Source organism: Grus americana, chromosome 2, assembly GCF_028858705.1.
Source record: "Grus americana isolate bGruAme1 chromosome 2, bGruAme1.mat, whole genome shotgun sequence".
Lineage (NCBI taxonomy): Eukaryota > Metazoa > Chordata > Aves > Gruiformes > Gruidae > Grus > Grus americana.
In genome coordinates, this window is record NC_072853.1 from 116,153,228 (window position 1) to 116,172,054 (window position 18,827).

The 18,827-nt window shown below is 40.8% G+C and overlaps 1 protein-coding gene across 1 annotated transcript in view; it reads right to left on the minus strand.

Moving 5' to 3' along the window:
* Positions 1 to 632: 632 nt before the first annotated feature.
* Positions 633 to 18,827, minus strand: part of TBX20 (T-box transcription factor 20) — a 38,691-nt gene continuing 20,496 nt past the window's right edge. Inside the window, exons 7-8 of the mRNA XM_054817625.1 lie at positions 8,076 to 8,185; positions 633 to 3,689 (exon numbers count right to left, since the gene is read on the minus strand). Coding sequence (XP_054673600.1) covers positions 3,349 to 3,689; positions 8,076 to 8,185 — 451 coding nt within the window. The 3' untranslated portion in view covers positions 633 to 3,348. The remainder of the gene's footprint in view (positions 3,690 to 8,075; positions 8,186 to 18,827) is intronic.

Below are 18,827 nucleotides of genomic sequence, written 5' to 3' on the forward strand. Positions count from 1 at the left end.
AGAAATTTGTGTCTGACTTCAGTGGGGCAGGAATTTTACCCCTGGAATCACTGCTGTGCTGCCCCCTGCCCACAGGAAAGTGGGAGGGACAGGGAGAAGAAACCTTGCAAGGTGGCAAGACCTCTTCGTTCGGCGTCGTGTGGTCTCTGTGAACTTCATTCCTTCAACCTCAACTCTACACAACAGGTTTCAGAGCTAGGATTGTGAGGGCAAAGAAGAGGAGGTGAGACCTGGACATACCTATTGACCTCACTCCTGAGGAAGGCTCTCGCAAGCTGCCTTCGTTCCCTTGCTTGGGATCTGCCCATGATTCTGCATTAGTGGGGATCCCAGTGGGTTTCTGATGAAAAAGAATTAAACCATTGAAGAGAGCATCATATGCCAGAGAGCAGCGCAGGGAGGGATGAGCACACTGAGAGAGGCTTGATCCAACTGGAAAAATCAAGCTGTGGATTTTGACAGATAGTTCTGCATCATCTACAATATGAAACTCATCACAGAGAGTTTGGATGAGGAATTGGCCTTATGTTTTTATACAGACATAGTCTACTGCCATATTTTTTCAGATATGAATCACATTTTATTTGTAGTGAAAAGCACTTGTCTTTCATTTAATATTTTTGTAAATGACGTTGTCAAAATCCAGTTTCATTCTCCAGGAAGAGCCTGGAGAATTTTCTCTGAAACAGAATCAGGGGCATTTCTGCACGCCAAATATTGGTGTTTTCAGAACAGGGACTGGGACAGGGCTAAAGAGATTGTACAGTTTATTTCTCTGAATTTGCTTCACAGAGGAAGGACAGGTCAATGTATGAGTAGGCTTTACATGACTTGTAAAGCATGCCTAAATCAGCCTACCTGTTCCAAACTTATTTCTGGAGTCGTGTAAAAGCTACCTACTTACTTGACTATTTCCTGATGAGAGTATCAGCATTAAAATTACTGCCTTGAATTCTGAACCTAACTGTATCCCCTGCAACTGCAGATAAGTTAATGGAGCTGCAGAAAGAAACAGATAAAAGAAACAGAAATTCCCCACAGGCTTTAGTGCATGTCATCATAGGGCCTTCGTACAACTCTAACAGAAGTCAAGCAACTGAAGGAGAGGGATTAAAATTTTCTTTCAAATCTCCCCTGAAATTCTCGTTTCTGTGGAATCATAGATACACTTGAAGAGTTATGCTGTTGTGGGGTCAGTATCATCTAATTTCCTGAAAAATAGGGGATTTATATCAAAACGGGTCATAAGCAGACACAACTTTGCAACATGCGCTTTTCAGGTGAATCTGATAGCCTGGAGCAAAATCTAATGTTTGGATACATCAAGCCAAATTCAATATCTGATTCTAAGCCATTTAAATACTGCAGAGCTTGGCCTATTATATTCATTTATGGAACTCCTTGTAGTAGCTCTGAACCCAGAAACTGTAAATAAAAGTTTGTTTTCATTCACATGCAGAGCACAAATTTGCAAATTGCCTCAGGTCATTTTTTTATCAGCAGGTCCAACAGTGAATAAAGGGAAATTAGGATGATACTGCAGACAGCTGAGGTGACTGAAATGGCCAGTTTGACAAGATTTTAGATTCAGCTGCTGGGAAATACATAACGACGGCCCTTATCTGTAGGATGCAAGTACTGGCCTACAGTAAAGCTGGGAAAAGCCTGGGAGGTTGTCATAGCTCTGTGTGATGGGGCATGCAAGACAAGGCAATGGGACAAAAAAAAGGCAAGTGACGTGCCTTGCACTTCACAGAGATGGGAGGTAGGTGACTCAATGTACTGCACTCCACTTCTTACCGTATGATACCAACACACACTGGTCAAAAGTAGAGGAGAACAGTGCCAGAAAAGTTTGCTTTCCATTCTGTGTTCCAGCTCTACACAGATCTTTAATATATGAGATTGGATTGATAGTTCTTTTTTATCAGTAGATGTATTATCATCTGTAACTTGGATGCAGCTCTACACAGAAACTCTGTGTTGACTTATTATTTACAGTGAAACCCCAGCTCCCGCCACACAGAAAACCAGCGTCGCACCGGTACTCTTTTCAGCAGTGCAAAGGATTCATGCTAGCTCTCTGCAGAGAGGTCATTTTTTTTCTTACACCTCTACAGTTCCTCTGTTGCATCATCAGACATAACATACTAGAAAAAGTGGACAGTACTTTAAATGAGAACCCCAATTACTAACTGAAAAAAGGCAGATAGGAATTAAAAAAATCAAATGTGAAGTTCTGCACTGATATTTTCCCAAGGAAACGCCACCATTCTACTGGGACATGGAAAAACAGACAGTACAACCCTCATTTTCCTGGCCAAAGAGCTTGTATAAAAACAGCCATGACCAAACCCAAGAAAATCAGAACAAGTAGAAGGATACTCCAATGCCACTCATCTTACACCAGTCCATTGGTTATAGATTGATCTAGACAGTCTATAGACTGGTCTAGCCTGAAATTTGGTTAACTTGATACGCATTTGCAGCTAGAAACAGGTCTTCGGTGGCAAGCAGAGCAGCAAACAAGCGTTGATTTAAAGATTTGATATCTTGGGTTTTTAAGTTTTAGTAACAGATTTTCCCAAATTAACATTTTCCTTCATCATACCTTAATAGACAGTTGAATTGCTCTTCCTAGGATATAGTACAAACTTTAGACTGAAGGACAGAATACTTCATTACTGCTACAGTCCTGTAACACAGTTCTTTTTTGGAACTGATAAGTGTTTTGTGAAAGAAACAAAGACAGACAGACTTATTAATAGTTTTCTCTTTGGGATTATAGGAGCAACTAAGAAATACTGCTTTTCTTGAATATAAGCCAGTCTTTTAAAAAGGACAGTGGCCTTCTCCACTTTGTCCTGTTCCCAGCAAACGTGTGCTGAGATAGCCTAAAACATGCTCAAAGTTATAGCAATACATTTTTCTGTTTAGATGCTCATCAGTCACAAGAAGAGATGAAGATGAGTAAAAGTATTGCCTTTTTCAGAATTCTTCTAGCATATGAAAAAAGACCTATACACAATTAATTTGTACACTGCCGCATAAACATAATCTCTTTCCGCTAGGTATAATGCACCTTTGGAACAAGCTGCACACGACCAAAAATCCTGGGAACTTTGGGATCCATTTCAGCTGTGTTACACATAGATCTGTGAGCAGCTCCAAACTGCATGCTCTCTTCTTGTGATCCCTCAATGGAGGAATCTATATCCACAATGCATTTTCTTAGCTGGTTTGTAACGAGTTCAGCACTCCTGCCACAGGCCTTTCAGGAAGGTCCCTTGTATTTTTCATACCAAACTTGCACATTTAAAATCTCGTGTTTCTCTTGTCTTGCATCACTCATACAAACGGCGTCATCACTGCGGAGGAGTGACGCAGTCCCTGGATAGCTGCGTAAGGACCCTGCTGAAAATAATGGTGGTACCTAGGCATATGGAAAGAAGGGAAAGTGGGGCCACTACCTTGCATGGAGCTGGCTATAGCAGAGGGTGTAAGAGGCATTCCCAGGCGGCTGTACGGAGGCAGAGATCCTTGGATTGGATGAGGAATGGGTGTCGCTATGGATGCAGTGCTGGTACCCAGGGCACTCAAAGACTGCGGATGCTGAAACCCAGGAAAACTGGTTGAGGAGGATACCCAGGAACTGAGGGACAGGTTGTCAGATGTTGTAAAGGCTGACCCTGCAAGCAAAGAGGAAGAATGCCTGAGATTTGCACTGCAACACACAGAGATGGTAAAATAGCAAAAAGGGAGAAAGAGAGTCTTTCGCAGCAAGGCTGATTTTAATCACAAGTTGTTGTTGGAAATACTTCCCAAATGCTTCTCCCTCCTTATATCTTTCTTTACAATATTATTTGCCTGTTGCTGTCCTTTATAACTACATCTTAAACAAATTTCCATTTTAAGAAGCTGGTTGTGGTGGCTTGAACGGTAAAATCAGGTTTGCACGTTGGACATTTTTGGTGTTAAACACTGAAGAACTTTGTAATGCTGCCGCTAAACACTGAAGCATCTACTCTGACCTTGACTCTCACTGTGTTACATCCCTGTTTTGAAGACATGCTTGTAGCTTTTTACATCAGATCCTCAGTAGAACTAGTTATTTTTTTCTAATAAATATGTCAGTCTGGCAAAAATGCAGGAAAATGTAATTTTTTTAATTTTTTTTTTACCACAGTAAAACTTGTCAACACTGCATCTTTTCACTCAACCTGATTTTTTCCAAAATACAGAACAAAAAATTCTAAAATTTCAAAACACTTCTTATTTTTCCAACTGCGTACAGTGCTCTAAGAAACAACACTAATGCTAAATCATAGTGAGACATGCGGGGTTTTAAGTGAAAAAAATATTAAAAACTTGCCCTCAGGGTAATTATCTACTTTTGATCAAATGGAAGTGGTTTATTTGGTATTTTTTAATCTGAAAAGTTCAAAAAATTATCATCACAAATCTGCCACCTCTTTAAAACACTTTTTATCTGAAGATTGAAGAATAATTAAAAAAAAAGGGAAGAATGGTTGCTTTAAATTAGAACTAATTACTTATTTTATTTTGACAGTTAATTTTTGGGGAAACAATGAAAAAATTGTTTGGATAATTATACATGGTCATTTTCAAATAATCTGGTGACAATGTTGCCCTTCACCTCTGCAGTTCCTCTATGCATCTGGTCATCATCAGATGTGTGATTTCTAGAAATGGGGAATACAATACAATCCTATAAACAAACTCTTGATTTTTATCCCTATTCAAACAATAATTAAACTCACATCCCTTCTGTATTTTCTTTCTTGTCCAACTTCATCCATTGAGAAAATGTTTCTTAATTTAAGAAATAAATTTACTGCCAAGAATATTTGACAAAATATAATTTCAAGCTGGTATTGCAAGACATTCTGAGACAATAAATTTTGCAACAGGCATTAGTTTCTTAAATCTGATTCTAGAAGATAGGTTCATCCAAACTGTGCAAAGAGAAAACATGAAGACATCTATCTGTCAAGGTAAACTTATTGGAATTATGTATACTAACCAATCATAGCCACATACTCAAAACAAAACTATAAGCAAACAACAATAGAAAAAAAAATGCAAATTACTATTTTTTAAAAAATCATAAATTATATATTCTCAGATCAGAACGAGAGCTACTCTTGCTCAGTTCCTCCTCTGCTTAATCAAACAAGTAAAACATGCCAGTAACAGGAAAGAGAAATTGTGTCTATTCAGCAGTAGAAGCAGACATAAACCAAATCCTGGCCCTACCACTGAACCAAATCTGAACCGCTGGGAAGTCAGGATCCTGAGCCAAACTATAAGGATAACACTATACTCGCAGACCACAGCAAAACCCTTTACAAATCAGGGGATACCTGAGCATTATTGCATGACAGGGAAAGTGGGATGCAAATCTGGATTTGCCTGGAAGGTTTACGTTTGGCTCTGTTCCGGGTGGCTACTGTGAACCCTGCGTGTGGATGCTGGAGCACAGGCACCCAGACGTTATGCATTAAAGAGTTTTAATTGGATTTATTTATTTATTATCTGATAATTCCTTTGGAAATAGACTTCTTGCAATAAATATACTACTGAAGGCCAGCCGCTTCCATCTTTAGATGGCTGAAATTGGCTGAGCTGATAATGCTCTGGGTGGGTGCTGAAGTAATTAGAAATAAATTGCAGTGATAGACTTTCTTTGTTCTACACAGAATAAAGTATGTGATTCCTTCTCATGAATGATCATGAAATGATCAGAGGGCTGGAGCACCTCTCCTATGAAGACAGGCTGAGAGAGTTGGGGTTGTTCACCCTGGAGAAGAGAAGGCTCCAGGGAGATCTTATAGCAGCCTTCCAGTACCTATAGGGGGCCTACAGGAAAGATGGGGAGGGACTGTTTACAAGGGCATGGCGTGATAGGACAAGGGGGAATGGGTTTAAACTAAAAGAGGGAAGATTTAGATTAGATATTAGGAAGAAATTTTTTACAGTGAGGGTGGTGAAACACTGGAACAGGTTGCCCAGAGAAGTGGTAGATGCCCCATCCCTGGAAACATTCCAGGTCAGGTTGGACAGGGCACTGAGCAACCTGATCTACCTGAAGATGTCACTGCTCAGTGCAGGTGGGACCGGGCTAGATGACCTTTAAAGGTCCCTTCCAGCCCCAACTATTCTATGATTCTGATGAGGAACCTCCATAACCTCCTCTAACTGCGATGGTGTCTAATTGCAAATTAGTACTCCAAGAAGTCTCACATACCACATTTGCCAGTACCAAGGAAATGTGCTCTAGTAATTCTGAGGCAGTTGAGGCCTCACAGAGCTTATAACACGCACCACCCAGCAATGTGTATGTATTTGGCTCATATGTATAGAAGGATATCCCTCAATTTTGCATGCAAGGTAGTTTTAAAATGCATCAGAAAAAATGAAAATATTTGTGGAGTTTCAATAAGATCATTATTACTCTGCTCATATCTTGGAGAACTTTTCCTTATTTAAGGACGCCAGACCTAAACAGAGAGAGAGGGCAGTACCAGTTACCCATCTGCAAGAGCAGTACGTTTTACTCTCTGTGCATGCCGCTGGCTGCCCAGAACAGTCACATCCTATGCTAGCATACGGCTCCCAGATTAGAAAGAAGTTGGTTGCCACAAGTCATCATCTTCCTCACTTACTCATTTGCCATATTGCGAGCAACTGCACAACTGTATCCTGTATATATTATACATAAAATTAATCGCAATAAACTATTCTTTCCTCCCATGACACCTTCCTAGGGATCCTCTTCAGAAAACAAAGGCTTTAATGGCCAGCTCTCATACTGAGGTTCACCTCATTCACTTGTCAGTCCCAAAGGAGAACATCATACCAGAGAGAAATTTAATTCTTGGAGAGAAGGTGCCTTGCTTGAGCACTTCTGGCAAGGGAAAATTTAACACTGTCTTCAACAATAGCTGGCCTAGGATCTAAAATGACGTGAAGCGAGGTAATCCCCTAGAAGTGTCTGAAAGGATGGCATCGTACCAGCTGAGGAGTTGCTCCAGAAACTCCGCAATCTAAGGAACTGCTCTTAGAATAGACGTGTATGAACAAGCCCACCTAATCACATTTTGTTGAAGAGAAACTTGTGGTTAAAAATAAGTGTGTTTTCCCTGCACAAGTCCAAAGAGCTTATGACCAGAAATAATGCTCTTATCTTAGCAGCACTGTATGAAGTTAGAGGACAAGACAAGGGCACTGCCAGTCAGAAGGCAGATAGAACCGCTTTACCTCAAGTGGCTGTTGCATATCAGGCAGGTCACAAAGTCAACATGCAAAGTATAATGCAACACAAGTTTATGCTAGTCAGCGATCTCACAGGATGGGTTCGAGATCTATTTCCAGTGGCAAATTGTGACAGATGCAATTTGTCCAGCAAGTATCCCCACAAAGAACAACGCTGTCTTCCTTCTACTTTAGCCACTGCTGAAGTAGACAAACCATTTGATGAAGCATTTGAGGTAAATTGCCTCAGCAGGAAAAGCACCTTTTAGAGACCAAGAGATAAAAATTAAACATCAATTTTCCAGGAAGCTCTGGACTTTTCTTCCTGTAGAAGCAAAGCAGGTTAACCGCAGGCTGGTTGAAGATGGTCAGAACCAAATCCTCTGTTCACAGAAGGCTGGAGGGGCAGCAAATAGCACATCTACACAGTACTTTACAAATGGCGCTGAGCCTCAGCTAGTAAGTCCTGCCAAGGGATGGTGAGTGTTAGCTTGTTCTCAGCACCACGGTAATGAAGTTGCCATCTCGAAGAGGAAGCAGAGATAGTTCTTTTCTAATAGTAAAGGCTATATAGGCATCTCTAGAGCTGCCTCCTGACCTAGCCACCCACACCAGTACCGTGGGCATATCAGAGGTCCAGAAATGCCATGATGTAACAAGTATTCTTCTTAATTATAGGATTTCATGGCAGAGAGACACCCCAGAGAAATGCTTCAGAGTACCACAGTACTGACTGTGGTCCTCCTTTTCTCAGGCATAACTAGGTCATCGCAGTTTACCTCATGAGCATGTTTTCCTACCTCTGCTTTGTGTTGCCTGGTTGTCATCTCCGAGGTCATCTTCTCCTCCATAGGTTCGAATGGGGGATCGGGCATAGGAATGCTTTTGTATAAGGCTCTCCACACTTTCTCTGTGAAAGGAAACAACCTACTGTATCAATAATGTCCTAAACAGCCTCCTAATTCATTAGGTTAAATACAATGAACAAGCTGCCTTTTCCCTGTCTAGGTCACAGCTTTCTCACACAGACTCTCCAAAATTCCTTAATAAAAGGGTTTCTTCATAGCATGCCACTGGAAACGCTGAACTTGGCCTGCAATGTTTTACCATTGCCGATCACCTCTTACCTGCGTGGTACTGCTTCTTCAGCAAAGTAGAGTGAACTTCCCACTGTGTTTCCTGGATGTGGTCTCAGACAGTGAATATAAGACCCGCACTCTTCACAAATTTGAAAATGCAAGCTCTGGGGTTATTCATGCTGAATGATCAGTCTGGGTTCAAAGAGACACCCGTGATCCAGCTCCTTTCAAAACAGCTTTCACATCACACACGACTACCTCATCCGGTGCTCTCCCATTTTTCTGAAATGAGGGGCAAGAGATAGATGTGTCCAGAGACAGCTCAGCTCTAACCATGCTCTCTCAGCATCAGAGCTGAGGCCAGTTCATAGCAGGAAGTCTACAGATACTACCGATCTCGTGCCACGTCTATTCTGGGAGGTTAGACGTGTCTGCCAGGCCCCCGCCTCGCTGGTGGCACAAAGCACTGAAGTCACCCAAACAATTTTTAAATAGAAGGAAGGCATATCTGCATGATAAGCCATAGCAGTTTGTAAGGAAGATCCAACCTTACACATTCCCAGTGCATTTCCATGTAAGTGGGTGGCATTATACCAAAGATGAATACGACTGAGGCACGTTTCCAAAATGGCTTTGACCTTCTGTTCCTGTTTAAGAGATCTAAGTAGTGATAGCTGTTTAAATCTGCTGCTCAGTGAAGGTTTTTTCTGAATTTACCATTTGGCCGTTCATGTTTGCTAATGCCCTTCGCTCGGAGAGCATATCTGTTGCAGAAATTCCAAGGAAAAACATTTTCCAAGTAACACAATAAATTGCAATGGCACATGTTTTCCTTTCCTACAGAAAGCCCATTATGGTCATTTTGTCCTTGGTCTATCACTGGCATCATTACTTATGCTAGTCTTCTCGGAAAAAAATAAATAAAAAGGGGATCTTATCAAAGTGATTTACTTGTGTCAGGATTGGAAGTGGACTGAAAGCAATGGCAGTTCCTACATAGAGGATGATATAATTGAATTACTGCCTTTTAAGTGATTGAAAACAGTAGGCATATCGGGGCTATCTCAAAGAAGACTTTACAAAGAAAAAGACAGATGGCATTGTTTACATTATGTGCTGAATGCCTCTTGAAACTTTTTTTTTCCTGAAGCAGAATGTGAAATGCAAAGAATTTTACTCAGCCAAAAAGATTATCTCAGATGAGTACAGAATAACAGAATAATGAATTAGACCAGTGTTGTCTGAGTGATTTAGATACCAGTCTACAAACATATTCATAACTAAAGAATTACTAATCTTTAAAGGTCTGAAAATAAATGTGATTCAGGTGATTGTCTGTATTGTCTCTATTTACTTTATTTCTAGTAAAGGTCTGCTTATAATGACAGACATTACAGCATGTAATAATATCCTGATGCAACAGAAACAATGCAGGCTCTAGTTTTAGAGCAATGGGCCAAATTCATCTCTAAAACATTGGATCCAATGGTGGTTTGGGGATAAACTCACCCCAATAAATTTACATTTGAATTACCTACAGGGATTTAAAGCTAAATCAAATGCCCACAGTTATTGCAGACTAAATTCTTTCCAGATGGGTTTGCATGCTAGACAGAGAACTCTATTATTCTATATGGTTGTCTTCTTTTAAAGGAAAGAAAGAGATGACTTATTAGTGAACCCTGAATCTGCGAAGTTTGAAACCAGGGAATTATATGGTAGGTTTATTTATTTATTTTTAACGTTGTAATGTCGCAGGTAGTATGCAAAAGGTTTTAGAAGATTAATCTCATTCATTTGCACAAGCAGCAAAGGTTTTTATGGGAGAGGGAACAGTCTAATGAGGAAACTTGGATCAGGGAAAGGAACTAATTTCACAAAAGCAGTTCCTTTTGTGTAGCTGGGATTTAATATTCAAAACTGTATATGCTTATCTTGCCTAGCCATGTTGGTGGTTTACACTATAGTCACAACACACCTACTAAATTTTCATTTTAGAGGTTGAGGTTGTGATTCACATCGTGAGCACAAAGGACTGAGACTCATACCGGAATTTAGGCACCTGGCCCCCACAGCCTTCAGGTGGACACTTCTTTCCACATACAGCACATGCTGCATATAAACCTCCAAACAGACCTACAAAATGCAAAAGGCTGAGCAGGAAACCACCTAAATATGCAAAAGGAAACAAAGAAAAGCAAGAAGTTCTGTATTTTCTCTACTCATGAAGCGCATCTCTGAGTTATCCCATGAAGCACTGTTTCTTCCACCTAGCAAAACGAGAGCTGAAATCTACATTCAGGTCTTCCCCATCCTGGATAAGTGACCCAACTACAAATTAAGGGATAACCTTTCCTTCCATTTGTGTTTCAAAGGGAAAGGGTGATGGCCTCTGCACCATGCTCAAATATTTAATGCTCAGAGAACACTACCCAGATATCAAGTCGTCTTGGAGAAGAAAGGGGTTGCAACTCATCTATGGAAACATGTTGAGTTTCTCCACATGGGCTGGAAAGAGGAGCTGAACCTCCTCTACCCTTTGAAGACAGAGGTGCTTTAGGTGCTCAAAAATAGATCTGTAAGAGGAAGCAAAACTTCAACAACAAGATTTAAGTGCCTGTGAAATCTAGTTCAAAACAGAGGAACAAAGCTGGCAATCTGAAACACAGGTTCCTGCTCATACCCTTTTGTCAATCTGGGCCAAAAGGACTTAAATCTCAAAATCTTCCTGAAAATTCTGTTTATGAAAGTATGAACTGTTTAGGATGTCCAAAATATGGTGCTCTGTAGAGTGGGCCAATAAAATAACTTTTAAGTCCTAAAATATAATAATAATAATAATAATACTAAGAGGGAAAGACACATTAATTTAAACCTCTGGCTTTATAGTTCTATATGGAATATCTTCAGGTATGTCAGTGTGGTTCAAAGGATTTATGGAAATAATTTTATAAATTACTAAATGATAAAGCAATATTTGCCATTTTATGATTCTGCTCAATAAAAAAAAATAGCAAGTGAAGACTATGGTGGGGGTTGTTTTTTTTAAAGCTTTCCTTTAGGTTTTTTTCAGAGCTGATCCATACTAAACTGGCTGAAGAACAAAATCATAGAATCATAGAATGGTTTGGGTTGGAAGGGACCTCAAAGATCACCTAGTTCCAACCCCCCTGCCATGGGCAGGGGCACCCTCCACTAGACCAGGTTGCCCAAAGCCTCATCCAACCTGGCCTTCAATACTTCCAGGGATGGGGCCTCCACAACCTCTCTGGGCAACCTGTTCCAGTGCCTCACCACTCTAACAGTAAAGAATTTCTTTCTAACATCTAATCTAAATCGACCCTCCTTCAGCTTAAACCCGTTACCCCTTGTCCTGTCACTACACTCCCTCATAAACAGTCCCTCTCCATCTTTCCTGTAGGCCCCTTCAGGTACTGGAAGGCTGCTATAAGGTCTCCCCAGAGCCTTCTCTTCTCTCTCTTCCCACCTCTCTCAGCCTGTCCTCACAGGAGAGGTGCTCCAGCCCTCTGATCAGCTTCGTGGCCCTCCTCTGGACTCGCTCCAACAGTGACTTTCAGTTACCTAGTGCTTAACTTCTGTACTTCTGTTATTCAGTTTGTGATCAGGCACTTGTTATCTAATACTTGGACCTAACCATTTTTGCCTTTTTAAAGCATCTTAGAACTCTGCAGTTTCTTCTGGATGCAATCCTGTGCAACCTGCTCTAGGTGAACCTGCTTTAGCAGGAGCATTGGACTAGATGAGCTCCAGAGGTCCCTTCCAACCCCTACCGTTCTGTGATTCTATTATAGCAATAAATTAGCAATAAACTTTGTTTTGAGAGCTCACAAGCTGCCAGCTGGATAATGGAAAGATGTCTTCTTTCTGTCAAATTCTTTTGTGTGGTCTACCAACAATTTTCAGTCTTCCAGACTGCTCTTCAACTCACAGTTGAAGTAAATACCCAGAGGCGGGGGGAAAAACCGCACACACAGAGGCATAATATATTACTATGATTAAGCTGTGCTATGTGTACCACTGGATAATAGTAGCAGATGACAGGCTGGAGAAGAGCAAGTTAGGGGCTGAAGCTGTTTGAGAAAGAGAAGAAGGAACCATGTGCCAAAGGGAGAGGGGGAAAAAAAAAAGCTCATATTGGCTAGCACACCCAGAGAGAAGTGCTGAGGCAGGATAAATGTGAGGAGAGGTAATACGGAAAAGGAGCTTAGGCTGATCCAAATGATCTGCATTCTGACAGAAGTACACCATGAGCCCAGCCCTGTAAATAAACCTCTGCTTATTATGAACGAAGCACTTCTCTCTTTTATGCAAGAAACAAAACAGTGAGTTTTGGACCAGGAAACCAAGGAAGTGAAATGTTGGGAGAAATTATCAATTAACAAGGTTTTAGTGTTCACAGAGAGCATCCTGCCATTCTGTAGGTTTTAACTTCTCAACTGAACATTTCATTCTTGCCTCTGCCAGCAACTGATGCCAAAGCCAGACTTCCAGCTAGGGATGCTTTATGTCTTGCAGCTACAAGCTGCAAGTTTTTGGCCTTGTTTAGTTAACAGTGCCCTGTACAAAATAGTCTCAGAGGATCAAAAGCAGATAGGAAGATCCTGATGTAGCTGATAAATGATTCACTAACACTTTACAAACTATGCCCAAGATCTTGCCCTGGATATGAACTGGGAGATGGCAGAACACAGAGCTGACTTGAGAAGTGGCTGAGGAGCAAGGCCCTGCGTGAGGATGCTCCCTTCATTTTGCTGTCACCCTAGATTACAAAAATTCTTTTGGGACATGGTAAAGTCCCAGATTACTCTGAGCAGGATCTTTAATCAAGATCAAAGAACAGTGTTTCTTTGTAGGTGGAAGCAGGCATCTCTTGGATGCTTCGTGATGTCATTTTTTCTGCTCCTTTTGCTATTACTGTGCTTGAGCTTTGCATTCACAGCAGCGTGGTGATGACCACAACCCTGATTCTGAAGCGCATGACCACAAGCCCTGCTGATATCGAAGAGGTCTCACCTGGCCACAATGCACTGTCAACACTGATGCTGCTACATGCCCGCATGCACCGGAAGCTATGGTTTTTCCTGAATTTGGCAGAGAGCATGCCCAGGGGACAGAGACAGGAAGCCTACCTTCTCCCTTTGGCATGAGGAGGCTTGAGGCAATATACTTGGTTTTAGCAGAAGAAATTAGAAAAGCTAATACAGCTTACTGGAGCCAGGCCTGGCTTAGTATCCATTCTAGATATATACCATGACTCCAAAGAGGATGGTGTTGATGTAATAGGCAGCCACCCATTCCACTGGTATCCAGGTTCAACCTCCTTTGAAGACAATGTGCAAAAGCCAGACTGCAATCAGAAAGAGCGGGTGGCAGAGCCAGGCACTCTGAACTCAAATCCTCTGCAGAAGTTACTGGCTCAGCTAGGAATGGCTGTAAGAGGTACAAATTTTAGAGCAGGGCTGAACAACCTGTTAGTGTTTTCTGGTTTTGTCCCTACTATACAACTGCTACGTAAGAAGAAAGGTAAGGATATTCTAAGAATCACTCCCTGTTCCTGGTGTCATGGGTTTTGTCTTTTTCTTTACAAGAAAGGCAATGTTAAAAAAAAAAAATAGAAGGAAAATAATGAAATACTAAAACTGACAACCATGTTTTACTTGGCCATTCAGTTCAACACAAAGAAAAATACAGAACAGGATATAAAGTGTATGAATTATCAGTTTGCAGGCTGAATGACTTCTTTAGTTCTGCATTTCAAAGGTTTCCTTTTTTTGTAGCTGCCAGTTAGTATGTTTGGAAGAAAGCCCAGATAACAGAAGACATCAGAAGTGAGGTGAGGTGAAGACAGATGGAATAAATGGGCTGAGAAGGCACAAAAATAAACTTGTCGGAAGTCGCACTACAGTAGAACTTTTTTTTTTTTTAAGGGAAAAGATGACTAATTTGTCCAAGACGCAAGTGCTAAAAAGAAGTCTGTTTAAAAAAAAAAACCAAACCAAAACCACCCAAAACACAACAACCAAAAAAAACCCCCAACCCAAAAACCCCAACACAGCAGGAGGAACAAATACATTTCCATAACAGCAGCTAAGAGTGAACAACAAACACTGCCAGAACCACTGTTCAGATATCTCTCAGCCTTAATGTTCCTATGGCTTTTAGCTGCTACTTTACACATGCATAAACATACAGGCACAGATTAATTTGCTACATATAGTTGCAGTTATACTCGTAGATGAAGTTCACAGGCTGATCATAGGAACCTAATTCAGCTCTGACACGCTAAGGACCAAATCTTCAACCAGAACAAAGTAGCTCCTTTCCACTGCTTAGACTAAAACTGAACCAATTCCTACCAGCGAAGAACCAGGGCTCATCAGACTACATTGGCTCACGTGAGCTGAATTTGGCCCAAAAGCTAATACAGAGCCACCAAACACTTTCACACAAAGTCAAAACTATTAGGCAAGTGTCGGATGGATGCAATACTCCAAGAATGCATGTGATTTTGAGAAAGGAGGGAAATGAGAATTAAATTATGAAAAATCTGGGGCTTGATGATTGCAGGAGAAAGAACAAGCGTACCTCCAAAGTGTTGTTTACTGGCGCACTCACAATAAACATCTGGCTATTGATGGCAATTCCGGAATAACTATAATATGCATGGAGGTGATGTAGCCTGGCTGAAGCCATGACATGGGAAAACTAATGACATTGATGAAGAAGGACCACAAGGTTATTAAATATACCCACCCCACTTCTCTCAACTACAAATAAAATGAGAAAACCAGCTATCTTTATACACAGAATAAAAAAATAAAATAAAAATTACATTTCTCTCCTTTGACTTGGAAAAAGGTACACACTTGCAAATGTATGTCAAAGCCCTTTCTCTGTATCTTTTGTTCCACAAATACAGTGACACGCTTTAACACAGCCAACCCCACGGAAGTCCACTTCACCCAGCGACTGCAACCATTTCTTTCTGACTGCCAGGCAGAGGATGAGAGGTGAGGACAGAGCAGAGCTGTGAAACTGGCACTGGGGGAAGTCCTTGGAAAACTTACTCTGTGGTGGAAACCAGGGATCTGATCTGATATCATCCCCTCTCCTTATGCACATACTACACCTGCACGAGGTGAGTTGAAAACAGCAGCAAAATGTAATACTTTTATACCGTTTTGCACAAGTGAAAAAATAGATGACAGAATACCTAAGCAGCAAATGAGCCAGGGTATGAGTGCTTAAAAGCTTGGGAACTGAAGTAGTTTTAGCTGGCATGGAGGGCTTTCTGCTGGGGAAAGAAACAGTTGTCTGGCTAACAGTAAGCAGAGTTGGAGGAACCAGATTTGAAGGGAATGCTTTGGGTGTCTAAATGTAAGCAGGCAGTTTTCTAGATGTCCTAAGACATCCAAGCCATCTGCAATGACCTGGAAGGGATGATACAGAAAATATAGACAATCTATCTACATCTGTGGAGCAGCGACTAGAGGCTGGAGTAACCTCAGCACATCTGGAATGGCACCAGATACCAGGTGTTTAGTCACTGGAGTCCCTGGTGTTTCTCCTTAAACTCAGGACTTCAGTTCTCTCAACCTAAACACTGGAGATGATCTCCCATGGCTGGTTGCTGACATTCATAGACTGAGAACTAGCTGAGGATAAAAGATCAGCTGGGGAGTTTGACTTGTTGGAGAACTATGGCAAAGCCCTACTTAACCATGGACGTGGGACTAGGTCATAGAGAGTATATATTTCTGGCTGTTGGTAGGGGGCTTTCAAGAGTCAGGGAAGTTGCTCTAGACCAGCAGCAAGCAGTGGGAATGGGGAGGAAGGCAGCTCTGTGGGGTGAGCAGGGAAGGGATGGAAGAGAGAACTGCTGCGGACAGCGCGTCATTAAGCACTTGGCTTTGACAGCTACTTCAATAGGGCAGTGCCCATACCCGGGCATTAGCATCCGTTTTGCTTGCAGCCTTGTAAGCTGGTACAATGTATTTTCACATCTCGGACATGAAGTTCCTCAGGGGAAAATTCAGAATCTGATTACCATGCAAATCCAGCTGGGATGCAGCTCTCTTACTTCTCCCATCCCTCAATCCTTCTTTTCTCTGCTTAAAAATCATGCGCAGCCATTCTTTTCCATATTGCCTCTTGAAGCAAGTATCTACCTCCCAGTAGCATTATTGGACTTGTGCAGATGGGTATACTCGCTTAGCTCTCTGTAATAGTTACAGGTCCACACCCTGAACTTGCTTATCACATACTGGATCAAATAGACAAGCAACATTCAGATCATGATGATGAGCTGTCAATTCTTTTTTGATCATTATTTTACGATTCAGTAGTTCTGTTGACTCACTCCTGAAGTGATCACTTTTTTCACTGGATGATTTGCCTGATATTTAATTGTAATGGTTTTATTTATTTATGTATTTTTAAAAGACTAATTCTTCACAACAACTCAAAATATAAGATCAGGCTAAAGATAAAAAATTAATGTGCTGGGTTCTGATTTTGCATCCTTCATGGCTTTTGCAGTTTTTTCTTAAGCAGAAGCATAAAGATATTCCCTTAGAGGCTATCTCCAGAGTGAATTGCTCATAAAACCTACATTAGTCTTTTTCACAAAGGTTGTCATTAAAAAAAGATCACGCTCATCCACATTACTGCATTTGGCGTCCCACAGTCAACACCATAGTACATTAAGCTCCACATTCTGACAACTGCTAAATGTTCAGTTTTTCAGTCACAACCACTGTGGGAGCCTTTTTATCGTAGAGAAAATGTAAATAGCACATAAAACAGATCAAAAGGTGAATCAGCAACTTATCTAAATCACAGTAGCCCCAGATAAAGTCTGCCCCATTACCATAAATAGATTACCACAAGTAATGTATGGAAAGAGTTGGTTGTGGAAGGAATCTCACGTCCTACTGAAAATTCGATATATACCAAACTCAAAGATTTTTTTCAATAGTTAAAAGCTTTGCATATGTAGCTACAAGTACAAGGAAACCGCTATAAGGAACAAAAGAAAATACAGGCACTTCAATGGCTTTGCTGTTGCTTACCTCCTCTACTATTTTGCAAATTTCACTACCTTTACATATATTATTTTTTACTTCAACACATGTAAAGCAAACAGATTTAATCCTAAAGGCATTTGCAGTTTGAATTTCCTACATAGGGATCGTAAATCTAGAATAGGAAGCCTGAAATCGTTAAAGTCACATATTTATAAAATCATATTCAATTAGGTTAAAAAAGTGCAATTTCTGTCATCATGTCATAAAAAGATGTGTTTTTCTCTCAGATCTACTATAAAGAAAAGCTCCCTATATTGTTACAGATAGAGGCTGTTTTCAATCAGTTACAAGGAGCAATCCAATTACTGGATGGTTTAGTGCAGTAACTGACTCCAGACTAATTTGATTTCTTTAGGTCTCTAAAGATCAATTGATCTGATTTGTTTCCCTCCCCAAAGGCTGTTTAGGAAAAAGCAGGCTTAAATACCTGGAAATGAAATACAAAGCTCTGTACACTTTCACACTACTTAGGTCATTCGGAAAAGCTGGAACTCACAATAAATGAGCGCTCTCTTGGCCCTGACATCACAGGATGCTTTACAGGAGACCATTAGGATCACCGCACAGCACTGCGGATTATGCATGCACGTGCTGTACGCAGGCTACTTAGGAAGCAGTGCATGGAAGGTATTTTCACAGCTTCTATATAACTACGCAGTTTTCAAGAGCCGTGCAAGTGTGCATTTGGCCTGCATAGTCTTCTCCCTGGCAAATAAATATTTTTCTCAGGCAGCAATCTTATAGAAATAACTGTTTCCAACTAGACCAAGCAAGAGTCACAGTGTACTGTTCAACTCATCTTGTAACGCATGTTGCGATGGACATCAAGCAAGAAATTCTTCCTGTTGTCATATCTCACTTTGCTGTTTCTTTTGCTTCCTATCGGATTACTTTAAGCAATTTTGCTGGCGCTAGGATGAAGTCTGTAGCACCAATGGGCACGTAGAGAATGACTTTCTCATCTGCCTGAATATTTTAATGCTCGAACTGAATGAAACCCTTGGTATTTCTGGACTGTATCAGATAACAGTAAAAGTGTAACACACAACAAGGCTGGTAAGAGACTGTTTGAGAATTTCTTATCTCATTACTTGATGTGTTGTGCAACAGGTTTTGGTTTTTGAAATACCGTTGTTCCCTAATAAGGGCTAAGCTTTCCAATTTAAATCAAAGTAAGACCTTAACCGAACTTGGACTCTCAAATCCAGAGTTTTAATGTCATTTCAATACTTCTCATGTTCTGTTTCTTGTATTTTTTACAAGTAGGTTTCACATTTGGTTACCTTATCTTTCATGGCAGTGTTTGTGCCTGGGCTAGGCTGCCTGTCTCAGGCTCTATTCTTACACTTATCAATAAACAAAAGGG